The 24388-nt window shown below is 41.3% G+C and overlaps 1 protein-coding gene across 10 annotated transcripts in view; it reads left to right on the top strand.

Annotated features, from left to right (window-relative positions):
- LOC147030532 (inactive dipeptidyl peptidase 10-like) overlaps positions 1-24388 on the top strand; it is a 780352-nt gene that overhangs the window by 656173 nt on the left and 99791 nt on the right. For all 10 annotated transcript variants that reach the window (XR_015056434.1, XR_015056435.1, XM_085874668.1 and 7 more), the window contains 2 exons: positions 12520-12608; positions 13068-13115. Coding sequence is in view for 8 of the 10 variants with exons in the window: in XM_085874668.1 (XP_085730794.1) it covers positions 12520-12608; positions 13068-13115 (137 nt within the window). In the remaining 2 variants the exon portion in view is untranslated. The remainder of the gene's footprint in view (positions 1-12519; positions 12609-13067; positions 13116-24388) is intronic.

The raw sequence follows: 24388 nt of genomic DNA, 5'->3' as shown, positions 1-24388 counted from the left end.
GTTTTAGCCAGCTTATGCCGATTTTTGAAAAAATTGTCTAAAACGCTGGCACACGTCGAATACGTTATGGGTACGTTTTGGAAACATTGAGAGCACGCTGAAAAACACTGCCATACATCGTAGTACGCTGGCTTTCATCGTTGTACTTTGCGGTTGTCATCAAATTTTCCATGCTTGAAATTTTACGACTTATGCCAGCGTATGACTCACAAGTTCCACTACGCTGGCCATAAGTTGTAGGCACGTTATGCGATCGTTGACACACGTCGACACACGTTACTTGTAAGTTAATCATAAGTTGAAACACGTCGAGGTAATGTTTAGCGTACCCGAAACTTATTTCTAACCTATAAGTAACGTGTTGTAGGCACGTTACACGATCGTTGACACACGTCCACACACGTTACTTGTAAGTTACTCATAAGTCAAAACACGTCAAGGTAATGGTTAGCATCAGTGTTACAGACTCCCTGTTTTTTGTTTTTTTTCTTCAGTATGACGGTGATGTTGACACTTCGAATTCTAGTGCGGTTATGATTTAAATCGTTGAGCGGCAGCCTATTAATTATATTATATTATAACCGCACTCGAAATCGAAGTGTCAACATCACCGTCATACCGAAGAAGAAAAAAAAGAAAAAAAAAACAGGAACTCTGGAACACTGACGCTAACCATTACCTCGACGTGTTTCGACTTATGAGTAACTTACAAGTAACTTTTGTCGACGTGTGCCAATGATCGCATATCGTGCGTACAACTTATTCCCATCGCATGCGGAACGTGTCTCATACGGCAAGTACGTCGTAAAATTTTTAACACGTTTAAAATTTCAAGACGTACTCCACTTACTACGACGTATGATAGCGTACTTTAGCGTTCTATTCACATATACCAAACTTACCCATACCGTATTCGACGTGCGCCAGCGTTTTAGACGCATTTTTCAGAGGTCGGCATACGCTGGCAAGATCGCCAAGGTGTGACTGCGATGTTGACACTTCCATTTCTCCGGCGGTTATGATTTGAATCGTTGTGTGGCAGCCTTTTAATCGGCTACGCCACGTGATCGTCGGCGATACGTGCAGCGCGCTATGCATAAGTTAGACTATCGTTGGGCAAAGGTTGTGAATGCCGACAACAGGCTAAGCATTCGTTGGTATAAGTTATCTATAAGACAACGAAACGTTCTGTGTCTGTTACTAATATATTATGCATACGACCAAGTCGTTATGAATACGTCCGAATCTTTAAATAAAACATCAAAAGTTCAGCGTAAGCCAGCGTTTTACATACATTTTGATACGTTGCCATTGCTGGCTAAAACGTCAAGGTGTAACTGGGCCTTAAATGGAGTCAAAGTGGAAGGTTTGTCACTCATCACGTGCAATCCAATAAAGTCCAAAGCCTGCAAAACTGCTCCATACAATGAAATGTTATTGGGAACATATACTCGTACACATGTTCCAAGCATGTGGGCCTAAAGTCTCAACACTTTGTGTGCTCACTGCAGTTATTGGTGCTTTGCTAACTCTGGAGTTTATTTTCTTAAGTGTGTGTGCACACTTACCAATGATAATTCAAACTATTCTTTTCTTATGTATTCATGAAAAATATATTTTTAATAATCATAAGTTAGGGTTAGTAAATAAGTAATTAAATGGGGTAAGCAGGTCTGTGGATGAGATGCGTATATGTTCTGCATGTTTGCAATTTTTACATTGGTCTAAGCTCGTGGGGGTTCTAAACAACAGAAAGCAGGTAAGCTTGAAGGTAATTGTGCTACCTCTGTACTATCCTGGCAGGACAACTTTAGGAATGCCAGCCAGCTGGCAGGGTAGTGAGTGTGGTCTCCACAGAATAAAAAAGAGAGGACCACTGTGGGAGGACAGCAGAGAATCTTTGTTTCAGAAAAAAAGTTCTTATAGATGGATCCAACTCGATTTGCTGCGGATCTATACTCCCAGCCCTATTTGCCCATATAAATTGACAAATATAGCAGGCTGTACCCATGCACTCTCCAAACCGTAGCTGTTTAGAGCATAAATTTGGAATTTTCCCACAGTTATGATGGTACCAGTTATAACTTGCCTACTTGGCCATGAAAGACACGACTGGATCTTTAGCATCCACTAGAAATCAATGTGAGCAGGTAGATTGGTCCCCAGCTTAACATCCCATCCAACAATTGGCAGACTTTTCAATGCAATGCCCTATGCTTGGAAATCACCAATATGACGGTTTATACTTGTATTGAGAATTGAATCGAAACAACATCAGTCAATGGCAAGTGTGCTCCCTTTGCGCCATCTTTTCAGACAACATATTGCAGGTTGTGGTGACAATAGAAGTGATCCCTTATCAAGGAATCTGGCCAGGATATTAGCACACAATGGCATGCACTCGTGAACTTACAGAGCTGGATTATTAACGTTCACAATCAAAATACAGATGAGGCGGTGAGCTTTAATTGTCCATCAAAAGAACAGTGTCCTATTAAATACAGCAATCTCTTCTGTCACAGAACCAGTTCTAATTTTGATTCTGATGTACCATACTCTGTTGCGGAGTGTCAACTGCTCAAGCAGTTTTTTGACAAGGATTATACTGGGTGGTTTGCCATTGCCTTCCCAGCAGTAGTTATGGCAGGAATTTGGAATTTGGCCATGGTGCCGGTGATAGCTTGCCTCCTCTTAGCAAATGACACCGTGGGACCTTTAATGTCCACCAACTAATGCTGGCAGATGGGTCACCCAGTTTAACGGTCCATCCGAGGGATTGCACGCACATTTAGACACATAACATCTACATTTATACACATTTATACATGACACGCAAACTTAACATCCATCCGGGATGACAATTTATAGCTGGGCCGAGATTCAAACCCAGGCAAAATGGCTTACAGGGAAGTGTGCGTACCTCAAGGCTATTCTGCCAGCCCACAGAGCCAGTAAAACCTTTTATTCCATGTCCAGATATATCAGTAATTGAATCCATGCTACACAGCTCAAAGGTTAGTGTGTTTGCCACTTCGTTATATAGGTTGTTTACGTCTACATTAGATTCTGAGTAGAGTTTTAGCCATCCAATAAACCCTGTTCTGATGTGCTGCCAGAATAAATATAGTACATTATGGAGCAAACCTTCAAGGGGTATTCAGCGGGCCGACTTGTATATTCCATGCCTGTGAATGTAAAGATGGACGTTCTTTATTTTCCAAGAGTGAACCTTTGCTTTATAAAATGTGATTGTGACATAGGTTTTTAGATTTAAGGTAAGATCTTTTAACACACATAAACGAAATTAAGATGGAACGGACATCTCACTGTATCCATCCAAATGACAGCTTTGTCTTGCTGGCAGTATATTAGAACAGAAGGGTTCAGGTCAGTCCAGCACTGTCAGAGATCGAACCCAGACTGTACAGCTCAATAGCAAGTACACGACCAACTGAGCTATCCTACTCGATCAAACACATTCTGTGATAAATGAGGGGAACAAAATGGAAATCAAGTGTGTGTGATGCTGTGTGGATTAAACGCAATAAGCTAGCCTCATTGGTGGCTCAATCTGATCACTCGCCTCATGAGACCATCGCCGTAGGTTTGAATACAATATTCTGCATTAATTTCTACATTGTGCAGTAAACGTGATATTTACAGCCTTTTCATGAGCCTTAGCTGCAGGAGTAAATTATTTTTTTTCATTAAACTTGGAAAATTAATTAACCTCGCAGCAACTGCTGACTTCAATGGTAGTCAAAGCGAGATGAACAAATGGATATAACAGACATACCTGCAGGCCTTTGTGGCCTCTCTGGGAAGATAAAGATCTGTCTGTAAAAACAAGTTCACAGGCTGTGTGAACAGGATGTAAGAATGCATCTTTACACTGGGATCTCAGAGTCTCTGGAACGAATTATTACAACCCTGAGGGAGGTGAGCCATTTTGAATACACAAAGAAGCTCACGCTGTCACAACATTATCGTTGTATGCTCATCAATTTGTCAAAACTTCAAGTGTGATCCCTTCAATGGTCACTGCGACCATGGAGTGCAGGTTTGATTTCCATCAAGAAGCATTCCTCACAAATAAATATTTCCTCATGGCACAGACATGAATACTTTCACAGCATTGGCAGCGGATAGGTGGAACAATGGCTATGTGAATAAGCTAACACCTTTTGTTCAAAATTAGTTTCGTGAATGTCTGTTCTTCTGTGGGTATATTGCACGTCACTTGTTAAGCAGGTGTTATGGTTTTTTGATTGTGTGAAAGAAGATGAAAATTTGATGAAGAAGAAACAATTTATCCAGCTCGAGCATACTTATCTGAGCTAGTCTGGCAGCCAAATGGGATTTTAGGGATATACCTGGAAGTAGAGTAATTACAATGTTTTTTGATTGATTTGAGTCACTGAGACCATAAATAATAAGAATCCGCTTGATGACACCCTGTCACCGTTGGGCATTTTTTCAAATTTGCATAAAACCAAGATGGCCACCAGTGTTCTATTGAATATACTATAAGATATCTCGGCTTCTAGAAGGGATTTTAAAACAATCTAAAATGTTTTAACGGGGCTTTAAGACATTAGGAACCCAATGGAATAACTTTTATTATGATTTGACAACTCCTTTATTTGCATAAATCCAAGATGGCCACCGTCAAACCTCTCGGGAGACCGGTTTTATGTCACCACATTCTGGATACAATTTTGAATACATTTTAAATGATTTGTTTTAGTGTTTTGAATAAATAGAGGTCCCATATAATACATCTTATATTACAATTTAAATATATTAGCTTCATTTGCATATTCCAATATGGCCGTTGTCAATCTGTTAACATTTTGCTATACTTTTGAATGACATGCTTGATTGATCTAAATGGTGACAATATCATTGAACACCTTCAATATTGGATTCGCTATATATGCTAGATATCCCTTATTGTCGGGTTTTCCGTGTGTGTGTGCGTGTGTGTGTGTGTGTGTGTGTGTGTGTGTGTGTGTGTGTGTGTGTGTGTGTGTGTGTGTGTGTGTGTGTGTGTGTGTGTGTGTGTGTGTGTGTCTGCAACGCGAGGCTCCACAGCACGAACCAGCAAACCGATTTTGATGAAACTTTGCCAACATGTGGAATATATACTGGGAATGTGCGCGTTTGAATTTCGTTGCCTAGCAACCACCCGTTGCTATGCAGCGGCCAAAAAACCGCGAACATTATTTTCAATACTTGTCCTTCAGTTTTGAATACTGTATAGAGAAGCGAGACTTCGGAATTAAACACTTCGAGATATTTAGAAAATTTTACTCGAGTCGATTTTTGATTGAGGATTTATTTTTCAAATGGTAGTCCTTCAAAAATCGGGTGTCTATTTACCATCATTTTTTTATGAGGGGCTTAGGAAAGTGGGCGGAGCTTAGGGAAAGTGGATGTGGTTGATGAAAAGTGGGAGTGGCGTCGGAAAGTGGGAGTGGCATAGGAAAGTGGGAGTGGCGTAGGAAATTGGGCGTGGCTTATGGAAAGTGGGTGTGACTTATGAAAAATATTGTATGGCTCAGGAGGTGTGGTCAAACAAGAGCATTGAGAGAAGTTTATCGGGTTTTCCATGCGTGTGTGTGTGTGTGTGTGTGTGTGTGTGTGTGTGTGTGTGTGTGTGTGTGTGTGTGTGTGTGTGTGTGTGTGTGTGTGTGTGTGTGTGTGTGTCTGCAACATGAGGCTCCACAGCACAAACCAGCAAACCGATTATTTTTCAAATGGTAGTCCTTAAAAAATAGGGTGTCTATTTACCGTCATTTTTTATGAGGAGTGCCAGTTGGCAAAATACGCAATAGGAAAAATCTTGCCAGGCAGAGGAACAATTGTAGGTGAACCAATATGTCTTGGCAATGAATCTTTGTCGGTGGATCGGTCAGAATCAAAAGCATCGTATCCAGCGCTTCGATCCCAGCGGATCCCTCGTCGCCTACCGGCATGTAATATTAGTAGTTTATCATTGACGTATACGTTAGAATATATTGTTACGGCTGTGGAAATTCGCAAACCACCATTCAGGACCCTCAGGTGAGATATCTTCATAGGTACATGTGTAGTTTGCCCAAACCCGTTGTATAGAGGGAATTTATGTGATCCATTCGGGCTGCGATCCTTTGAGTTAGGCATTTTTCTTTTTCTCTCTTCTATTTCAAACACAACATTTCAACAACCACGCCATCCCCATCACAGCGCCAACCACACTGCAACCACGCCACCACCACCATCTATGCTACCACATCTTCGCCACTACGTCCGCTTCCGAACGGCAAACAAAGGCGCAAAGGAGGGAACTGCGAGGATGCGCAGGTTTTCCCACCTGTTTCTCCCGTCTGACTTCCCCGCGCTTTGGAGTGGAGGAAGGGCGATGCAGGTCAAAGGTCAGAGGTCATGTAAAGGTGGGGCCTCTTTTTGGGGGAATAATTCTCTGGCCCAGAGCCAAAAACTGACTCCCCCGGCCCCCGCACGGAGCGGGGTAGAGGGAAAGCGTGAGGGAACGCCCTTTTCGGGAACCCTCTCGAAGGAAGGTGGAGCCGAGAACGGGGCGGGGCGAAGGGCGGAGCCCCGAGCAATAAAAGATGGACACGGGCGGGCGCGTGAGAACTTCCTCGTCCGCCTCTCCCTCGGAAGCCTCTTCCTCTGGCGAGCTTCCTCTTTCGCCGCTTCCTCTTCAGCCTCTTCCTCTGGAGCGCTTCCACTTCCGCCTCTTCTTTGTCGTCTTGGCTGGTGGTCTGGTTGGTCTTCGGGAAGAGGTCCTGCGCCCACGCCTTGGCGAGCGGCCCTGTCACAAAGGCACGGACGGGAGACGCGGCAGCGCCCGTTGTGAGGTGGACCTGTGCGTCCGGACGGGGAGTGCAGGAGAGGGTTCACCGGCCGCGAGAGAGGTCGGGGCCAGGCGCGACCACGCTGACGGTCGCGGGAGAGGGACTCACCAGACACAAAAGGGAAGTCGCGACTTCTTTCTTTCTTTTCTTTGGGGTTTTGGTGTGAATGTCCGTGGGTGGCGCCAGTCTGGCTAAAGTAGAACTGTTTAAGTATTGCCGTGTGTACGCGTATTTGGTTGTAGCTCTGCATCGTTTCTTTTGTTTAAATTGCTTTATGTGCATTTTGATTGTGTATTGCTGTAAATACGTGCCTTACGTGCTTGTCTGTGTGTGCGTGTGAATAAAATGCTTGCTTGTTGAACTGTGCCCGTTTCGCTTTGTCTTTTCTCTATTGACCCCCCATCTTGCATCACGGAAAGGGGTTCGTAGTGGGTGCAACATCCCAGTAATTAATCGGAACCGTCAAGGCCGACGATAACACCGCTCGGTTATCACTGTAGCACGGAACGGACTGCTTAAGCGGTTCGTGTCCGGAGTCGGCCTGTGGCGTGGTACGATCGCCCGGTCGACCATTCGCGCAGGTACTTCGGTAGATCGAATTTGGCGAGCAACCCTATCCTGCGCGGGTGGGCAATTGGCACGGTCGTGGTGGGGTTAAACCCCCACCCGTGACAAGCTCCCGGCATTGTTCCAAGAGGGTCACGACAGAATTGTCCGTCCGGTGGGCGACGTACCGCGATTCGAGTTACGCGGCCGTTCGCACGCCGGCGGGCGCGAATTCGCAACAATATTTAAGCTGACAGACACCAGGTCATAAAGTAAACTAATTTCAGATATCCATTATATAGAATAAAGTGACTGAAAAGTCATAATGTTCTTCTCCTTTAACTACTGCGAGATTAGAGTTTATAGTACATGACATTATACACAGTTATCAACATGATGTTCCTCTCATTTGTCTGTGTTGACATTAATACCTTTATGTCTAATTGTCATCGTCGTCATCTGCATCAGAGGCTACATCACATTTGGTCAGTTCATTATGACAGTCCTCAGCATGACATTCACAAAATACAGTGCACGGTAGTTTACCGCTCACACATCCACATCTTCCTGATTTGCAAGGTCTTTCACTTTCACAAGAGCAGCGAATCAGTTTCAGAATCTCTTGTGGAGCAAGTGGAGCAAGGGACACATCTTCATGTATCGATTTAGGCAACATCGTCTTGGAACTGTCGTCACGAACGTATCCATGTTCTGTTGGATCTAGCGAGGGAGGGTCTAGATCCAAAGCGTGTTTCCACACAGCTGCCTGCAGGTATGCTCATTTCACATTTTCCAGAAATGCTTCTGTTGTGGGAGGTAGAGACTTCAGCTTTGGTATGGCTGTGGTGCCCTTTCCAATCTTTGTGGCCCATGACTTCTTCCTTGCCTCAGACATACTGCTACAGTCCTTGTGTCCATAGCATGCGGCTACAAACTTGGATGCCTGTCTTGTTATATCTGGTAACAATGCGTGAATGTCACCCAAAAGTAACAAGGAGTAGCCTTCTCGCAGTACTTTCAGTACCGTGACTTTAGCAATACCGAAATAGCATGCACATGTATCACAACCCGATAGGGCGTGCATAGACAACAATCCATCCATCTACTATGCTCTGCTGTTGTTTAACGGTTCTACCATGAATTGGCGATTCCATGATCATGTGACTGGTTAACTGTCGCTCAAAGTAGTGGTGAAGCAGAAGGATGAAGACGTCGGTGTCATCTGCAATCACTGACATGCCTACTTGGCATTCAGTCGCAACTGTTACTGCTTGTTGAACAATGATGCAGTCTGCCTCTTCATGAGATGTAGACATGTCTTCCCGGTGGATCACCACTCCCCCATAAGTTATTTCAACAGGTGTGTTATTACTGCTGGTGATGACAAGTTTGTGGCTCATTGTGTTGTCTCGATGGAAGGTAGTGTCTCTGGTCAGCTCTTCACAGATAATTTCCATTAGCTGTGATTATTTTCTGACACTGTCAGGACAACTTTCTGTGGGGGTACAGGTGTATCTAGATTATAGAGCCAGTCGATGTACTCTGCTTGCTTCTGTTGTTCTATTGCATCTGGTCGTACTCTTGGTACTGAAATCCTGGTACCTGTCGAACACGAGATAGACATCGCTAGAAGTAAGTTCATGTTGGATGTACTGTTTGAAGTTCACAACAAAGTCGTGGACTGTCCCATTCGCTGGCCAGTATATCACCAGAGGACAGCTGAACCATCTCGCACCCTACATTTGACTTTGGGTAATACGATTCTTGATGACATCTCAACTTGTAGTTGCTTCTTCAACTATGCCTTAGCCTTTCCCGTTCTCATGTCACCCGAGTCGTTGAACATCGATGTAGGCAAAATGAAGGAGTTGTCAAATCATAATAAAAGTTATTCCATTGGGTTCCTAATGTCTTAAAGCCCCGTTAAAACATTTTAGATTGTTTTAAAATCCCTTCTAGAAACCGAGATATCTTAATTATAGTATATTCAATAGAACAATTGCGGCAATCTTGGTTTTATGCAAATTAGAAAAATGCCCAAGGGTGACAGGGTGTCATCAAGCGGATTCTTATTATTTATGGACTCAGTGACTCAAATCAACCCAAAAACATTGTATATACTCCACTTCCAGGTTAAGCTAGTTGGCTGCTGGACTAAGCTATCAATATCAGAGTTTAAATCTTCCAAAGGAAGAATCGAATTTTAATTATTGACTGATTTTTTTTTTTACCTGTTGCCCGATTGCACATTTGCTTGTGCATTTTAAGAGGTGAGAATGTGCTGTTGTGAATTTTTCCACGTGGATCCTGTGTACCTTTGCAAACTTTGCTTCTTAAAAATCCTTAATAAGTTATAATCCATCCCGTAGGTATAGTGAAACAGTAACACCACATTGAGATGGATCGGTTTGTTCAAAATTCCCATATGAGCACGTAGCTCATGAGTCGCTGATCAAAGGTTGAAATCCTGTATAATGTGTTGATTTGTCCATTGTACACTAATGTCTTTGTCGCTTTTGTAAATGTACTCTGTCATCTTCCATTGTACTCGTCCTGCATGTTATTTATGAGCAAACTCCTACATTAGCCGAAGCACTGCGAAAAACAAAAGTAAATCTTTAGTGTGTGATGACTGGAAAGCAGACCCACTATAACAATGTTTTAGCTGCACATTTGAGGAGACAATCATGGCATTCATTTTTGAAATGAGAAGTTAATGAACTCGTTTAAAGTATATACATGGCCATGCGTATGTATGTACAATTAGGTGCACAATGTGCCTAAACAGTAATTTGTTCGTTTCATATCATGTCACCCGCCGAGAGGAAATGATTCTCCTTCATCCAAGATGTTCTGATTTTAAGCTGTTGGTGGGTTTTTTTTCGTTCAGTAACTTAGCCTTTTCGTACACTAGACAAAAACAGTCATCTTTTCCTTCTCTTCCCTTTGTAAGGAGTGAAGTCCAACAGTAACACGCATCTGCCCTGCCTCAACCAAACAAAGAGAGGAAGAAGAAGATTTCACTCAATCCCATCAGGACCATACTCTGTACAAAGTGTTAGTGCTGCCGAAGCAGTCTCCTGGGCTATTGGGCGCAATCCCAATTGGGTCACCACTCCGACACAAGATACTCAAATGCCTCAATCATCCCAGGAAGCTGCTACTCATTTTGCCAACCTCAGAAGGATGAGAGGCTGAGTCAACCCCACCTGGTATTAATTGAACAGCCGACCAGGATTTGAACTCAGGACCCAAGGATCCCAAGCCCACCACACTAACCATTAAGCCAACACCAGGCATAAAGAAGAAGATTGACAGTTTTGAAATGTGGTGTTGGACACGAATGTTAAGAATTCCACGGACTCCAAGAAGAACAACGAAATTGTGTTTGAAGAAATCAGACCAACATGTACATTGGAAGTGCTGATGATAAACAGAAACTGTCATACTTTGGACATATCATGTGTGCAGAAAACAAAAGTCTGAAGAAGTCAACCATGCTGGATAGGGTTGAGGGAAGTAGGGGAAGAGGGTGACCTTGTATGTTCTGGATGGGGTAAAGACTGCACCCAAACTGTCTCTACTAGAGCCTCAGAAAGCTGCACAGGATAGGGATGTTGGGAGAAATCCGATCAAGAATGTCACCAGAAATCGGCCACGACTTCACAGAACTAGATAACTAATTTAGCCCTGGCTATCGAGACAATCACTGTGCCAGCATCAAAAATGCATGAACCCCCCCCCCCCAAACAAGCTACAAGAGGCCTGATCAGCAAAGGAACTGACAAAGTGTTATTTTTGGTCGAATTTGAACAGCAAACTAAACTCGAGCGGAGATTGTTGAAAGGTACGTGCGCGTCACGCCAACAGAATATTGATAAGTAACCCTTTGTCTCATCTCGTCCACTCGACTCATTCTGTGGATTGATGGCAATGATGATGCAAGGTCACCTGTGTCATGGAAAAAAAAATTCACACACTTGGAGGAATTTTAAACTTCACTGGGTGCATCGGGATTATTTATTGCATCATCTTTAATGTGGATAACTCTGACTACTCAACTCGGTGAGCTGTGCAAGAACTAAATTATGAACACAATGAGAAAGCAAACACATCTTGTGCTTTTACATGAAAAAAATAAATTAAACGGTTTCCACACCAAGAGCCCCATTAAAAGACAGAGATTAACCAGTTTTTCAGAGAATGAATTTGAATTCAAACAATATAAGCACTTGGCTGAAAACCATGTGGCCCGAAAAGAAATTGTGGCCTGCAGGGGATTCAAATGTACATTTGCAAAATGAGAAGCAGCCTCTGCTCACCACAGATGTACATGGTATATATTTTGCCGTCCACTTCAATGCAATGTTATCCCATTTGTGATTTAAAATATTAATGCAGATACGAAGAAAAGTCATGTTAAGTGTTAACGTTGTTCAATGCTGTGATGTTTTTGTTGGAACACATGCTTTGTTCGTCACGGTATTGGGTTCATGACTCATGGCAAAGACCAGGAAAAGCACAGACCCAATGTTGGCAGCGGTGTCACAACATTATTTACTACCATGTGGAACCAACACTTTGTACTCTATTAATGTCCAAGCAAAATAAATTATGGGCCTGCAGGATAGCCAAGAGGTATTCACACTCGCCTCTGAACTTTATGGCTTGTGTTTGAATCTCGGCCCAGCTATAAACTTCATCCCGGTGTTTCACAGCCAGGGTGCTTCATCAATGTGTGTGTCGTCCCCTCGGATGGACATTAAACTTTGCGGCCCCTCTGCCACCATTAGTTGGTTGGTGGGTGGTAAAGATCACAGAGTGTCCTTCGCATAAAGTAGGCAAGTTATTGCTGGCACCGTGAGAAAATTACAAATTCCTGCTCTAACCTACAGGGGGCACTGCATCAGCGACAAAGCTGTATCCCTTGGCAAAATATGCTACCCACAGCCATGTGCTGCATACGAAAGAAGAAAATTTAATTTACCTGAACATGGCATTTACCATAATTATATTCCTGCAAATGCTAGCAGTTATAAAAGCTGTATAATATCTCAGCTTGGTCATGATCTTTAATTTTACAGCCATGACCACTGGCCATTGTGTTCGGTAGGAATCTGGAGGGCAGGAGGTACGCTTTCTCACTTCTGGTAGCTGGGAGGTGACTGAGGTCGTGGCATACAATGCAGAAGAGCAGAACGTGTAAGATTTTTTTTTTCATTATTTCATATCATGTACATGGCATGATAATATGGATGTATCTATCGAACAATGAACTGTAACACACACACACACACACACACACACACACACACACACACACACACACACACACACACACACACACACACACACACACACACACACACACACACACACACACACACACACACACACACACACACACACACACAGTTAAAAGACAGAGAAATGTGGAAAGAAGAAACGAATTATTTCAGGTGCCCTCCATTTCTAACACATCCATCCAATATATCCCCAAGTAGCCAAAATTACTCCACACTGGATGCTTAACAATATATGCCATCTGCTGTCCTCTTGGTGAAGGCATCATGCACCTGTTATAGCAACGTGGGTGCAGATATTTTTGTTATTGCATCGGGGAAAACATTGCTATTATTTATGTCATTTCTCTTTTTGTAGCTTTTTCCTCAGTGCTGAGGTCTCCCCATCACATCAACATCTGTACAGGTATGCATGCTGACATTCATGATTTGTATTGACAAATTATAAGTTTTCATACAAAATACATGAAATATATACTGTATATGTATGTGTATGTATATACTGTATATATATGTATATACTGTATATATATATATGTATATACTGTATATATACTGTATATATACGTATATACTGTATATATATATATATATATATATATATATATATATATACTGTATATGTATGTGTACATATATATGTATATGACCAGGATTCATCATGGATTTGGTTTGCTGGATGGATAATTTCTGAGATCTGACTGTGATGCTGATGCAGTGCCCCTATATGAATGGGCAGGAAATATGTTTTTATTTTGTTCAGGTGCAGGCCCACAATTACCTACTCTTTTTGAAAGAAACTGCATGGTCTTTAACATCCACCAACGAATGTTAGTACATGGGACAGCCGAGTTAACGTCCCCTCAAAACAATTGCATAATCCGTGATGCATCACCCTGCCTTTGAAGCACCGATATCATAGTTAATATTTGGGATGGGAATCAAACCAAAACAAGACAGCTCGAAGGTGAGTAAGCTACTTCTGAGCTCTGACGTCAGCCCATAATGCCTAATCATCATCCTATGCCATCTGCCCATCTCCTCTTGTTAGTTTGGTGTCAGTGACACAGAGAGCATGTATTATTTCCCCAAGTCGTCCACGAACTGGCTGGCCAGGCCTGACATATGATGGCAGCTAGTACGGTAAGGTTAGGAATTTGGGACTTGGCCAGGATTCAGGCGATGACTTCTTCAATCGTTGTCAAAAGACAGAGGATGATCTTTAACTTCCACCAGCATCAGCCCAGAATGCATAGTGAATGAAATGATATGTACCTTAAAGGTCTACAGACACAGAAAAAAAAATTCATGTGATTATGTTGATTTTTAAGTAATGCACAAAGAACTAACATGGATTTTTAATTCTCATAATTTTTTGACGTGCTGCAGTTAAACTTAGAAGGGCACTTGAAGACCACATACCTCCGCCATGCAAAGCACGATCCATGCGAACATATCAGGCCCAATACATTTTTGAAATATCATGCTATACACATATCAGTACTATATCGTTTTGGCACGATTTCTCAATGGTGAAGAATCACTTAAAAAAAATTATCAGCTCCTAATCCGGAATCGGATCTTCACCAAAATTGAAACAATTCTTCGCTGTCACACACCCAACATGTCCACCAAGTTTCGTCCGCATCTGTCCAAAACTTTTTGAGATATCGTGCTCTTTACAATTTTGGCCCCATCTCTCAATGGTGAAGAATCACTTAAAAAATTCGAGTAGTCGGATCCGGATCCGGATCTTCACCAAAATCTAATCAGTTCTTCCTTGTCACACACCTAAACCTGTCCACAAAATTCCATCAGGATCCGTCCACAACTTTTTGAGATGTCCTGCACACAAACAAACAAACGGACAAACAAACAAATGAAATTGCTCGTTGAGCAAGGAATTGCCGGAATAACTTTGTCACATCTCCATGATCTCTGAAAAAACAAAAACCTGGAAATCAATTTGGTTCTTATAAGTCGATAGTGCTCCTGTTTAATGAGTTATAGCACTTAGTTTGGTCATGATCATAATTTGGAAGTCAATCGGACTTGCGATGGCGTTTTTATCGCAATTTGAAAGTTTTGACCCGACCCCCCTGACATTCGACCCCCGACCGCTAAGATGGGTGTTGGTGTGACACCCCAATGAGATATATGTTTGGATGCAGAATTGGAAGATGCACATTTTGGATTTGGTTTGAAGTCGATATGACCATTTTCGTGGACGTTATTACGAAAATAAGAATTTCGGTTTTTCGGTGACCTTGACTTTAACCTTTGACCTAGATTCACCAAAAACGACAAGTGTTTAAGTTGGACCATGGCCGACGTCTCTACCCAGTTTTGTCATGATCGCTGAAACGGTGTGGCTGCTACAGGGTAAACAAACACACAAACAGACAGACACACAGACACACAGGATGACACACGCAACCGACCAACATAATTGCCGAAATCCGAAGGATTCCGGCAATTAACAACAAAATCGACTGACCAATATACTTGAAAAATCTTTGATTTTGCAACTAACAAACACACAGAAAGGGGTGAAAACATAACCTCCCTCAGCTTTGATGGCAGATGTAAAAAACAAACCCATCCCTAAAAATTCCAGAAAACAGTGATGGTCATGTCGTCACCTGTGTGATGTAATCGAGCGAGGGAAAGGTTTTCTCAGTAAATAAAGGATAACGGCCGCAGAAGTCACTTCAGACTCGTGAGAAAGTGAATTTGACGAATATTTTTCTGATCAAGAATTGTCTGATAGTCAAAATCATGATGTAGATTGGTGATGACATCAGTAATTAAATACCTGGCGTTCACAACAATTGGGACGATATTGAAGAAAGACTCTGCATTAACAACTGGTAAGTGGTAAATCATAGAGCTATAATGTGGGAAACGTGGAATTTAATGGTATTTTGATGTAATACTTCTCTGTAATTCTTGGAGTAACTCGAACAGGACTCGGTATAGCCAGAGGCGGCGTTAGTCATTTGGGAGCCCCATGCAAAACGCAATCGTGGCCCAGTGGGACCCCCTGTGAGTCCTGTCAATCTGTCATCACACTAAAATATGCAATCTGGTGTCTGTCTGTGACGTCGATTATTTGGTCATGACTTGTGCAAACTCAACCAATTAAACTTGCCAAGCGGACTACGTATGGGTCACATTATATGGCAAAGGTTGTTGCGACTTCATGTGCCCTCCTCACCCTCACCAGGAGTTCCGAAGGTGTGGCGGCACAACTTTTCTTCGTAAATATGTATCGTGTAGCACCACTCCCGGTGTTGGTGGGAGAGGGCTTTTGCTGCTCCTGTAGATAAATTTCAAATTATTTTATGCGATTATAATAACGGTAACCGACGATAATCTCGCCCAACACCGCTAGCTGTCAACACAAACACTCAAAAAGCTTATCCATGGGGTGTGTTCCATTACCAATCAGCTTGCTATCGCTTGCCTAGCCAGCCGTTCCTTATCAGCTATAATGTGGGATATAATCAACCGTTTCGTTGGAGTGCTTGATTGGGTGGTTAAGCGACTTGGTGAACCCTCTACAAGCTGATTGGAAAGGAACTCACCCTAACACTTATGCTAGATGGCCAAGGACCCTTTTGTGGTTTTTCCGCTTGTGTAATGAAAAACGTTAATTCTGGGTGATTTTCAACCCTTTTCCTCTTTTGCTGAGCTATTTTAGCTTGTAAGCACTGTGGGGTAGTTTTGTTTAATCCTTGGGACACATGGTCCAGGCGAGTTAACTTAGGAAAAAATAAACACCCTAACCCTCAACAAATTCTAACAAAAGGTTTTTCAGTGTTTTTCTTACCTTCTGGATGTTTTAAATGACAGAAGAAAAAAAAAGTCTACCAAAATCTGACCACCGGAAGTAAGTTAAAATTGGGTCAGTTCTAAGATGGCTGCCACTAAACCTGAAAATCAAGAAGGTGGCTGTAACTTCCTTATTATTAGGTGGAGAACAATATTTTTTGTATAGAACCTCGGGTTTTAAGGGTCAATTAATTCATTGGTGCCAACGGATTTATGACTTGGTCCATCAAATCCGTAGATCCAAGATGGCTCCCAATATAACGGCCAACACTCCCAAACGATTTGATATAGGACAGTGGTTTTTGCTTCGTTGTTTTCTTTATTAAATAGTACTTATTTTGACCTTTCAGAATTATTTTCTTGAATATTGAATGTTATTATATCTGTAATAATGTCTGAGTTCAACATTGCCGTGCGGGAGTTCATTGATCTAACATACACCACAAGTGAACAATACAAAGATTCAACCGATGCCAGAATTGAAAGAGACGCATCATACTTTTCTAAGATAAGCACAAAGCTGATTTCATGTTCACCTTTGTCCTCTGACCCCTCAATGAGAAATATCATCAATGGCATGGTGACGACAGAAGACGTCAATGTTCATGAATATGAATCCTTTGGAAGGAACATCATCAACAGAATGATTGGCAGCCTGTATTTTTCTTCTCTTTCAAGAGGAAAGACAAAGCCAAGACCTTGGGAAATTTATCTGCTGTCAAGGTTGCTCCTGACAGAACTATTGATCCTGGCCTACTATTCCAGTGATCCCTTGTAGTGTCCAGGACAGGACATCTGTCTCCAGAGGAGGTGATGATATATGAGCTGAGTCCATACACTTGACTCCTTTTTGAGAAGGACCGACAAGCTTCAACTCGTCCAAGCCATCGATGACCATTGTAACAAGATACCATCAAGTGAAGCGACATCAGAGGCTATCCCAAAGACTGAAAGATATGTCCTTGACAGAGGCTCCTTACTATGCAAGCTGAAGTGGAGGAGGGGAGGTACCTATGGTGAAATAGCCAAGGCATATGCTGACTTTACAAGTAAGCACTATGCGGCAGCAACTGCTGTGTTTGACGGGTATGGGTGAGGTCCCTCGATAAAGGATAATGCACACCAGAGATGGTTTAAAAATCCGGTTGTGAACTTCACCAGTGAAACTGACTTTGAAGGGAAGCAGGAAGAATTCCTTTCAATGGGAAGTAACAAGCAACAACTAATCAACTTAATAAGTGATGAACTGAGGAAGGTGGGCTGTACGATCATTCAGGCAGAAGGGAATGCTGATGTGGACATCGCTAAAGCTGCAGTTAACACTGCATATGCACATTCCACCATGCTGATTTGAGAGCACACTGACTTGTTAATTCTTCTTCTCTATTACGCCACAGCAGATGGCAAACCACTGTATTTTACATCAGACAGTCAGTCAAGAGGAATTCCAAAAGTGTGCAGCATCAAATGCCTAAAGTGTGCTCTTGGCAGTGAGTTGTGTACACAATTGTTATTTCTTCATGCTTTCAGAGGATGTGATTCAACGTCCCGTGTTTATGGTGTTGGAAAGAAATCAGCCTTCCAAAAACTCGTGAAAGGTGATCTAGTCCTCCATTCCTTTGCAAATGCATTCACTTTACCAGGCAAGAACCGCACTGACATAGAAAAAATCAGCAGCCAAGTGATGGCTGTTATGTTTGGTGGGAAAAGTACATGTTCTCTGGCAGCATTGTGTTATGATATACTCACTAAAAAAGTCGTCTCTGCAAAATAATTTGTTATGCCTGAACGTCTTCCCCCAACTGAGTCTTCCACCATATTCCATTGTCTCAGGGTATACTTTCAGACCATGACATGGATGGAGATGCACTGTGATATTGATCCTTTGAACTGGGGTTGGAGACTCGAAGACAATCAACTTATACCCATAATGTCTGATATGAATGCTGTACCTGACACTGTATTGAAAATCGTACATTGCAATTGTGCAACTGGTTGCAATGGCCAATCATGCCAACTTGCGTACTGTGACAATTTGCACAACCAGCTTTCAGAGGAACTTGAGGACAGTTTTGAGGACTAAACCAAGATGGTGAAAGTGTGACAGTTACCTTTTTTTGACTATTGCATTTAGTATGTATAATATTTATCACTTAAATCTTCAGTGTTCTCTCTGAAATACATTATTCTGAAATATATCAATAAAATTTACTCTAAAAAAAACGGATATTTGCATTCTTTGGCCCTAAAACTGATTTACAGGTGAAATAATATGGGAGAAATTGGTTGGTGCTTTCATTCACGATTATTTGCCGCCATCTTGGATTTATGGATTTGATGGACCAAGTCATAAATCCATTGGCATCAATGGAATATTTGACCCTAAAAACCCAAAATTAGATTTTAAAAAATTGTTCTACACCGAATAATAAGGAAGTTATAGCCACTTTCCTGATTTTCAGGGTCAGCGGTGGCCATCTTGGAACTGATCAAGTTTTACCCCATTTCCGGTGGTCAGATTTTGGTAGACTTTTTTCTGTTGTTTAAAACGCCCAGTAAGTAAGAAAATCACTGAAAAACCCTTTGTTAGAATTTGTTGAGGGTCTGATGGTACATTTATTTGTCTACTCTGACACATCTCTGATTTTAAAAAACCGCAATACTCCACCGTGCATATGGGTTAGTCCGTTTATTAATGAGGGGTTGTTTTGTGATCGTACAATAAATTGGAGTGTGGATTTGTTGAACAATATCGATATGTATTAACATGAGGAATTATACAAATTTTGTGATTATTGTTGCATTTGTGTACATTAAAAAATAGTTATTATTCCATTTGCTTTCTCTACAAACCTTACCCCCTAATTTTGTAATAGTCCTGTCGAGTTAAACATCAGGGAAAACATACTTGAAGTATTCCCTCTGCGCTGTGTTTATCACAGCTCATAAGTTATGTTTTGTCGGTAAAATGAGATCCCAACCTCGGGAGGAGTCTCAAAAGATTGTGCATCCATGTAATCTGGGGGGTCCTTCTTCTCTCAGGGCCCCGTGCAATTGCATGGGTTGCATACCCCTAATGCCGCCTCTGGGGAGAGCGCATACCTCTGCCAGGCTGATTAGTTTACATTTTGTATCGCACTGATAAGCCTGATCTGGATCCACCAAAATTTAATCGGCTTATTCTTGTCACCTAACCAACTCGTCCTTCTAGTTTTATCATAACTCTTCCATAATTTTTTGAAATATCATACCATATATAGTTTAGCCCCGATCTCTCAATGGTGAAGAATCACTTTGAAATATATATAAATCTCGTGTCCAGATGTGCAGTGTAATACAATATGGAGAGATGCTAATTACCATACTGGATGTGACTATCCTCACAATGTACATGTAGTGAGTGAGTGATGTATAGTGGGTTAATTGTCTTTGATTGAACATAACTGTACAACCTCCAGGGCAACAGAACTGTATATACATCAATACAAATAAAAGGCAATGTTTGTGTGTATGTGTGTCAGTGTGTCTCCTACATAACTCCAAAAAAATAAAATCTAGCAGCTTGAAACTTTGCAGACAAAATAATAAAACTCCAAGGAAGTGCAAGAGTGAAAATTGGGTGTTTGGGTTTCTTAAAATATCCCTTTTAAAGATAATTAATGGCCTTATTTAATTATATCCTTCATCTGGCGATCCTCGGCCACCTTGCTCTCTGGGTCTTAAGGTGTTTCCTGGGTAACCTCGCTGGGGTCTGAAGCAGCCATGTTTTATGGCCTGCTCAACCATGCCTTGACTTGGAACAGGCCACAGCAATTTCTTAACGATAAAGTTGTTGTTTTAACTTTCCTCACTCATATTATCGAATGCCTGTTCATCATAGCTACGAATTGATGGGTACATTGCAATGCCTATAAATGCCCGGAGACATCAGCGTTCGTGGCTTGACATTTTGGGTGTCTCCAGGAGGTGTATTTTTAATGTGCTGCTAATCTCATGCCAAACTAGCCGTTTCTTAACAACAGTTTTGTTGGAGTGCTTGCTTGAGTGCTTAAGCCACTTGGCAAGCACTCTCCAAGCTGCTTGGTTGTTCGTTTCGGTAAAAGTATCCATGCTCTCAAGGGAACATCAATGAGACAGTCGTATGGCTTGAGTGCTTAAGCCACTTGGCAAGCACTCTCCAAGCTGCTTGCTTGTTCGTTTCGGTAAAAGTATCCATGCTCTCAAGGGAACATCGATTAGATAAACATACGTTTCCACTTTCCACCTGTGTTGGGCCCTGCGGTGCCGTGCGGTTGGTCTCATCCGGTGAAAATGTGCAATATTATTTTTACAAGGTATCACTTTGTTTAACCTTTTGTGCGATCTCGTTATATAATCCACCAATCACTTCGACATCGATACATATATAAAAACAATAAGGTGAATTTGATCACGTGTTTTCCATGGTCTAGCTGTTAGGCATAGATAGAGCATCAATCGATATTTTGTGTTCTGTGCCTTGATATATTTTTCAATTGAATTTTGCTAATTTCCCACTTGAATTACATTTTCGAAGAACTCCGTTTGAAGGAAAATCTTTATGTTTGTCATTTTAATGTATTTTTTGTGTGTGCACATATATAAACTGCATTACCATAACGGAAGTGTGAGTGTGATCGAGATCGAGATAGAGACTTTGAAAGTTCGGCAAGGCTCTATGTCCGAGATGGGGTTCAGTGTTCATCAATCAAAAATATCCTGTTCCCTTCACAAAGCTGGCCTCTCTGGACAGGTGATAAGAAAGAAGCCACGACAGAAAAAGATGCATCTAAAAGCTCATATGGAGTTTGTGAAAACGCATCTTAATGATGGAGTAGGCATGTGGACAAAGGTTTTATGATCAGATGAGACATAAATTGAGCTTTTTGGTCGAAATTCAAAGTAGTACATCTGGTGCAAGACTAACACTGCGCATCACCCAGTCAACACAATCCCTACTGTCCAGCCTGGTTGTGGCAGCATCATGCTATGGGGCTGCTTTTCATCATCAGGGACTGCCAAGCTTGTCAGGATAGAAGGAACAATGCATGGTGCAAAGTACAGGAGAATCCTTAATGAAAACCTGCATGAGTCAGTTAATAATCTAAAAGGGGAAGGAGATTCACATTTCAGGAGGACAATGATCTGAATCACAAAGATAAAGCTGTACTGGAGTGTTTGAATAAGATGAAAATAAATGTTCTTGAGTGGCCCAGTCAAAGTCCTGACTTGAGCCCAATTGAACATTAACGGCGAGACTTGAAGATTGCTGTCCATCGACGATCCCCATCAAACTTGGAAGAACGAATAGAATTTTCACGTGAAGAATTGCCAAAGATGTCACCATCTCACTGTGCAAAGCTGGTGGAGACCAACTCCAAAAGACTAACAGCAGTCATTGCTGCAAAAGGTGTTTCCACCAAGTACTGAAATAGGGAATGAATACTTGTGTAACAAGTGAATTTTGATTTGTACATGTTTTTTGCAGGTATTCCTGACATGTAACCTAATTCAGCTATATCAGTATCTAGTTTGATCTCTTCAGTTATGAATAAAAAAGTTCATTTGGAAAAATTATTTCTACATAAGTTGTAATTTATCAAAATGTGGCATTATTGGTAACAGGTGAATTATTTTGCAGGCCACTGTCCATATGATTTATAGAAGAAGAGATTTTATATTTATTTTATTCACAGGAATTACAAAAGACAAAATTCACAATCAAATAAGAAAATGAAACCCATCCCCAACCCTCACATTAAAACCCAAACCCTAAAACCTTAAACCCAACTCTGACCTTCCATTAAAACCCAAACACGAACACCCCAATCCGATCACTAACCCTCATGTTACAACCCAAACCCAAACACCCCAAACCCAACCCTCACTCTCATACCCTAAACCCAAACCCAACCCTCACCCTCATTCCCAAAACCCAAACCTTCACACCCCAAACCCAAATTTAATCTCAAGATCATTAATCATTTTTACACAATATATATATATATATATATATATATATATATATATATATATATATATATATATATATATATATATATTTGAAGATCAAGAATAAAATGAAGACTCATGAAGAGCTTTACCGGAGCCGTTTGTTCATCCATAAATTAATCGTACAAAGCGATTTGATGATAAATATCACCATGGAGATGATTCCGACAGCATATTCAAATCTCCCCCATAGCGAAACGAGCTCTCCACCGTCCATCAGGCCGAAGATGGAACCTTCCCCAAAGATCTGTGGACACGGATATAACAAGTTTAATAAATTAATGTTATTTCAATGAAAACAGGAATCTATTTCCTTCATAACAATCCTTAGATGGGATCCTGTCAAACTGAAGTTGAAACGACGTTCTGACCACAGGCCCAGCAAATGGATCGAACATTCCAGAACAGGTGTGGTTTCCTTGTAATAAGATTTAAGAGTGAATTTGTTCACATCGTAATCAAACAGTCAGTATTTCTTGAATGTCACAATCTGCTCCGTTCCTCTAACTTCCTTTTTATACTAATCAAAGGGATCTTTGAACCTTTACCCTCCGTCCATCAGCAACGGCCTTTCTCTCCATTTCCCACTTGCCTGGTAAGACTTCCTTATATCCCAGACTCCAGGACGCACTTGCAGGTGTGCCGGAAACATATCCTCTTGAAATGATTTGAAAAAACTCAAGTACAACAAGGTATGACCACATCGTAGCAGCGAATGCGGCAGAATGGTCAAAATGTTCTAAAAGGTAAACAAACAATGCATCCCGACAATGGTCTTTGTGACGCTGCAAGCATTGTTGTCATGGTAACCACGATTGGTTCTAAACAAACCTATTTCAGTTTTCCTTGTATCATCATCCCATGTATTATATGTAATTATATAATGGTTTGTAATATTTGTGTACAGCTTGGCCTGAAAGTCGTTTTACCCCTCCCCAGTAAAGCATTCGTTCTTAAACTCTTAATATACAGGTTTTATTGTGCAGTACTGTACTGACAATGTAAATCAATTATTTTATTGATCAACATTGACCAAAAGCTCATCATAGGTCAAAGGTCAACAACTTTGATGAGATTTCTATAATACTCAATTTTCATCCGATTGACTTGAAATTTGAAGAGGATTTATATTTCCGGTCATTGACGTCAACCAGCCAATTATTTTTGAGTATCGACCAAAAGGTCAACATAGGCCCAAGGTCAACAACTAAGGTGGTGTTTCTAAAATATTCAATTTTCATACGATACACTGGAAATTTGAAGATGAGTTGCATGTTTGGTCATTGAATTCAACCAGCAATTATTTTTGAGTTCAAATATGTTTTATGGATTTTGTAAGTATTGTGCGCCGCACAACGTCTTCTTGTTTGTTTGATTTGTTTGTCTGTCTGTTTGTTACTTACGAAATCTAAAGATTTCGTAAGTATATTGATGTCTTCCGTTTGTTTGTTTGTTTGTTTGTAGGCACGATAACTCGAGAACGGAAGAAGCTACCAATGTCAAATTACACCACGTGATTGAGGAGGGTGATGGCTAGTGCTGATTAGATTTTGGTCAAAATCGGTTAAAGGTCAAGGTCACAGTGAGGTCAAACATAATTCCGTAAATTAATGTGGAGAAATGGAGTATTTTTGCTTCGCTCGATGTTACGAGTTCGTTTTAACTTCGATTTTAATTTTGTCTGCGGTTTTTGCGATCGCTTAGGACGCGTAAAACTCGGTTATCGAAATTCTGGTAAAAATCAGATGTTTTGGAGACGTTTTAAGATTGTATAAAAAAATATTTCACTCGACTCGTCACAGGTCGTCACGTGAT

Source organism: Eptatretus burgeri, chromosome 3 (genome assembly GCF_056783735.1).
Source record: "Eptatretus burgeri isolate ZD-2024b chromosome 3, Ebu_testis_v1, whole genome shotgun sequence".
Classification (NCBI taxonomy): domain Eukaryota; kingdom Metazoa; phylum Chordata; class Myxini; order Myxiniformes; family Myxinidae; genus Eptatretus; species Eptatretus burgeri.
The sequence above is the reverse complement of the archived record's forward strand: the minus strand, read 5'-3'. Positions and strand labels throughout refer to the sequence as shown.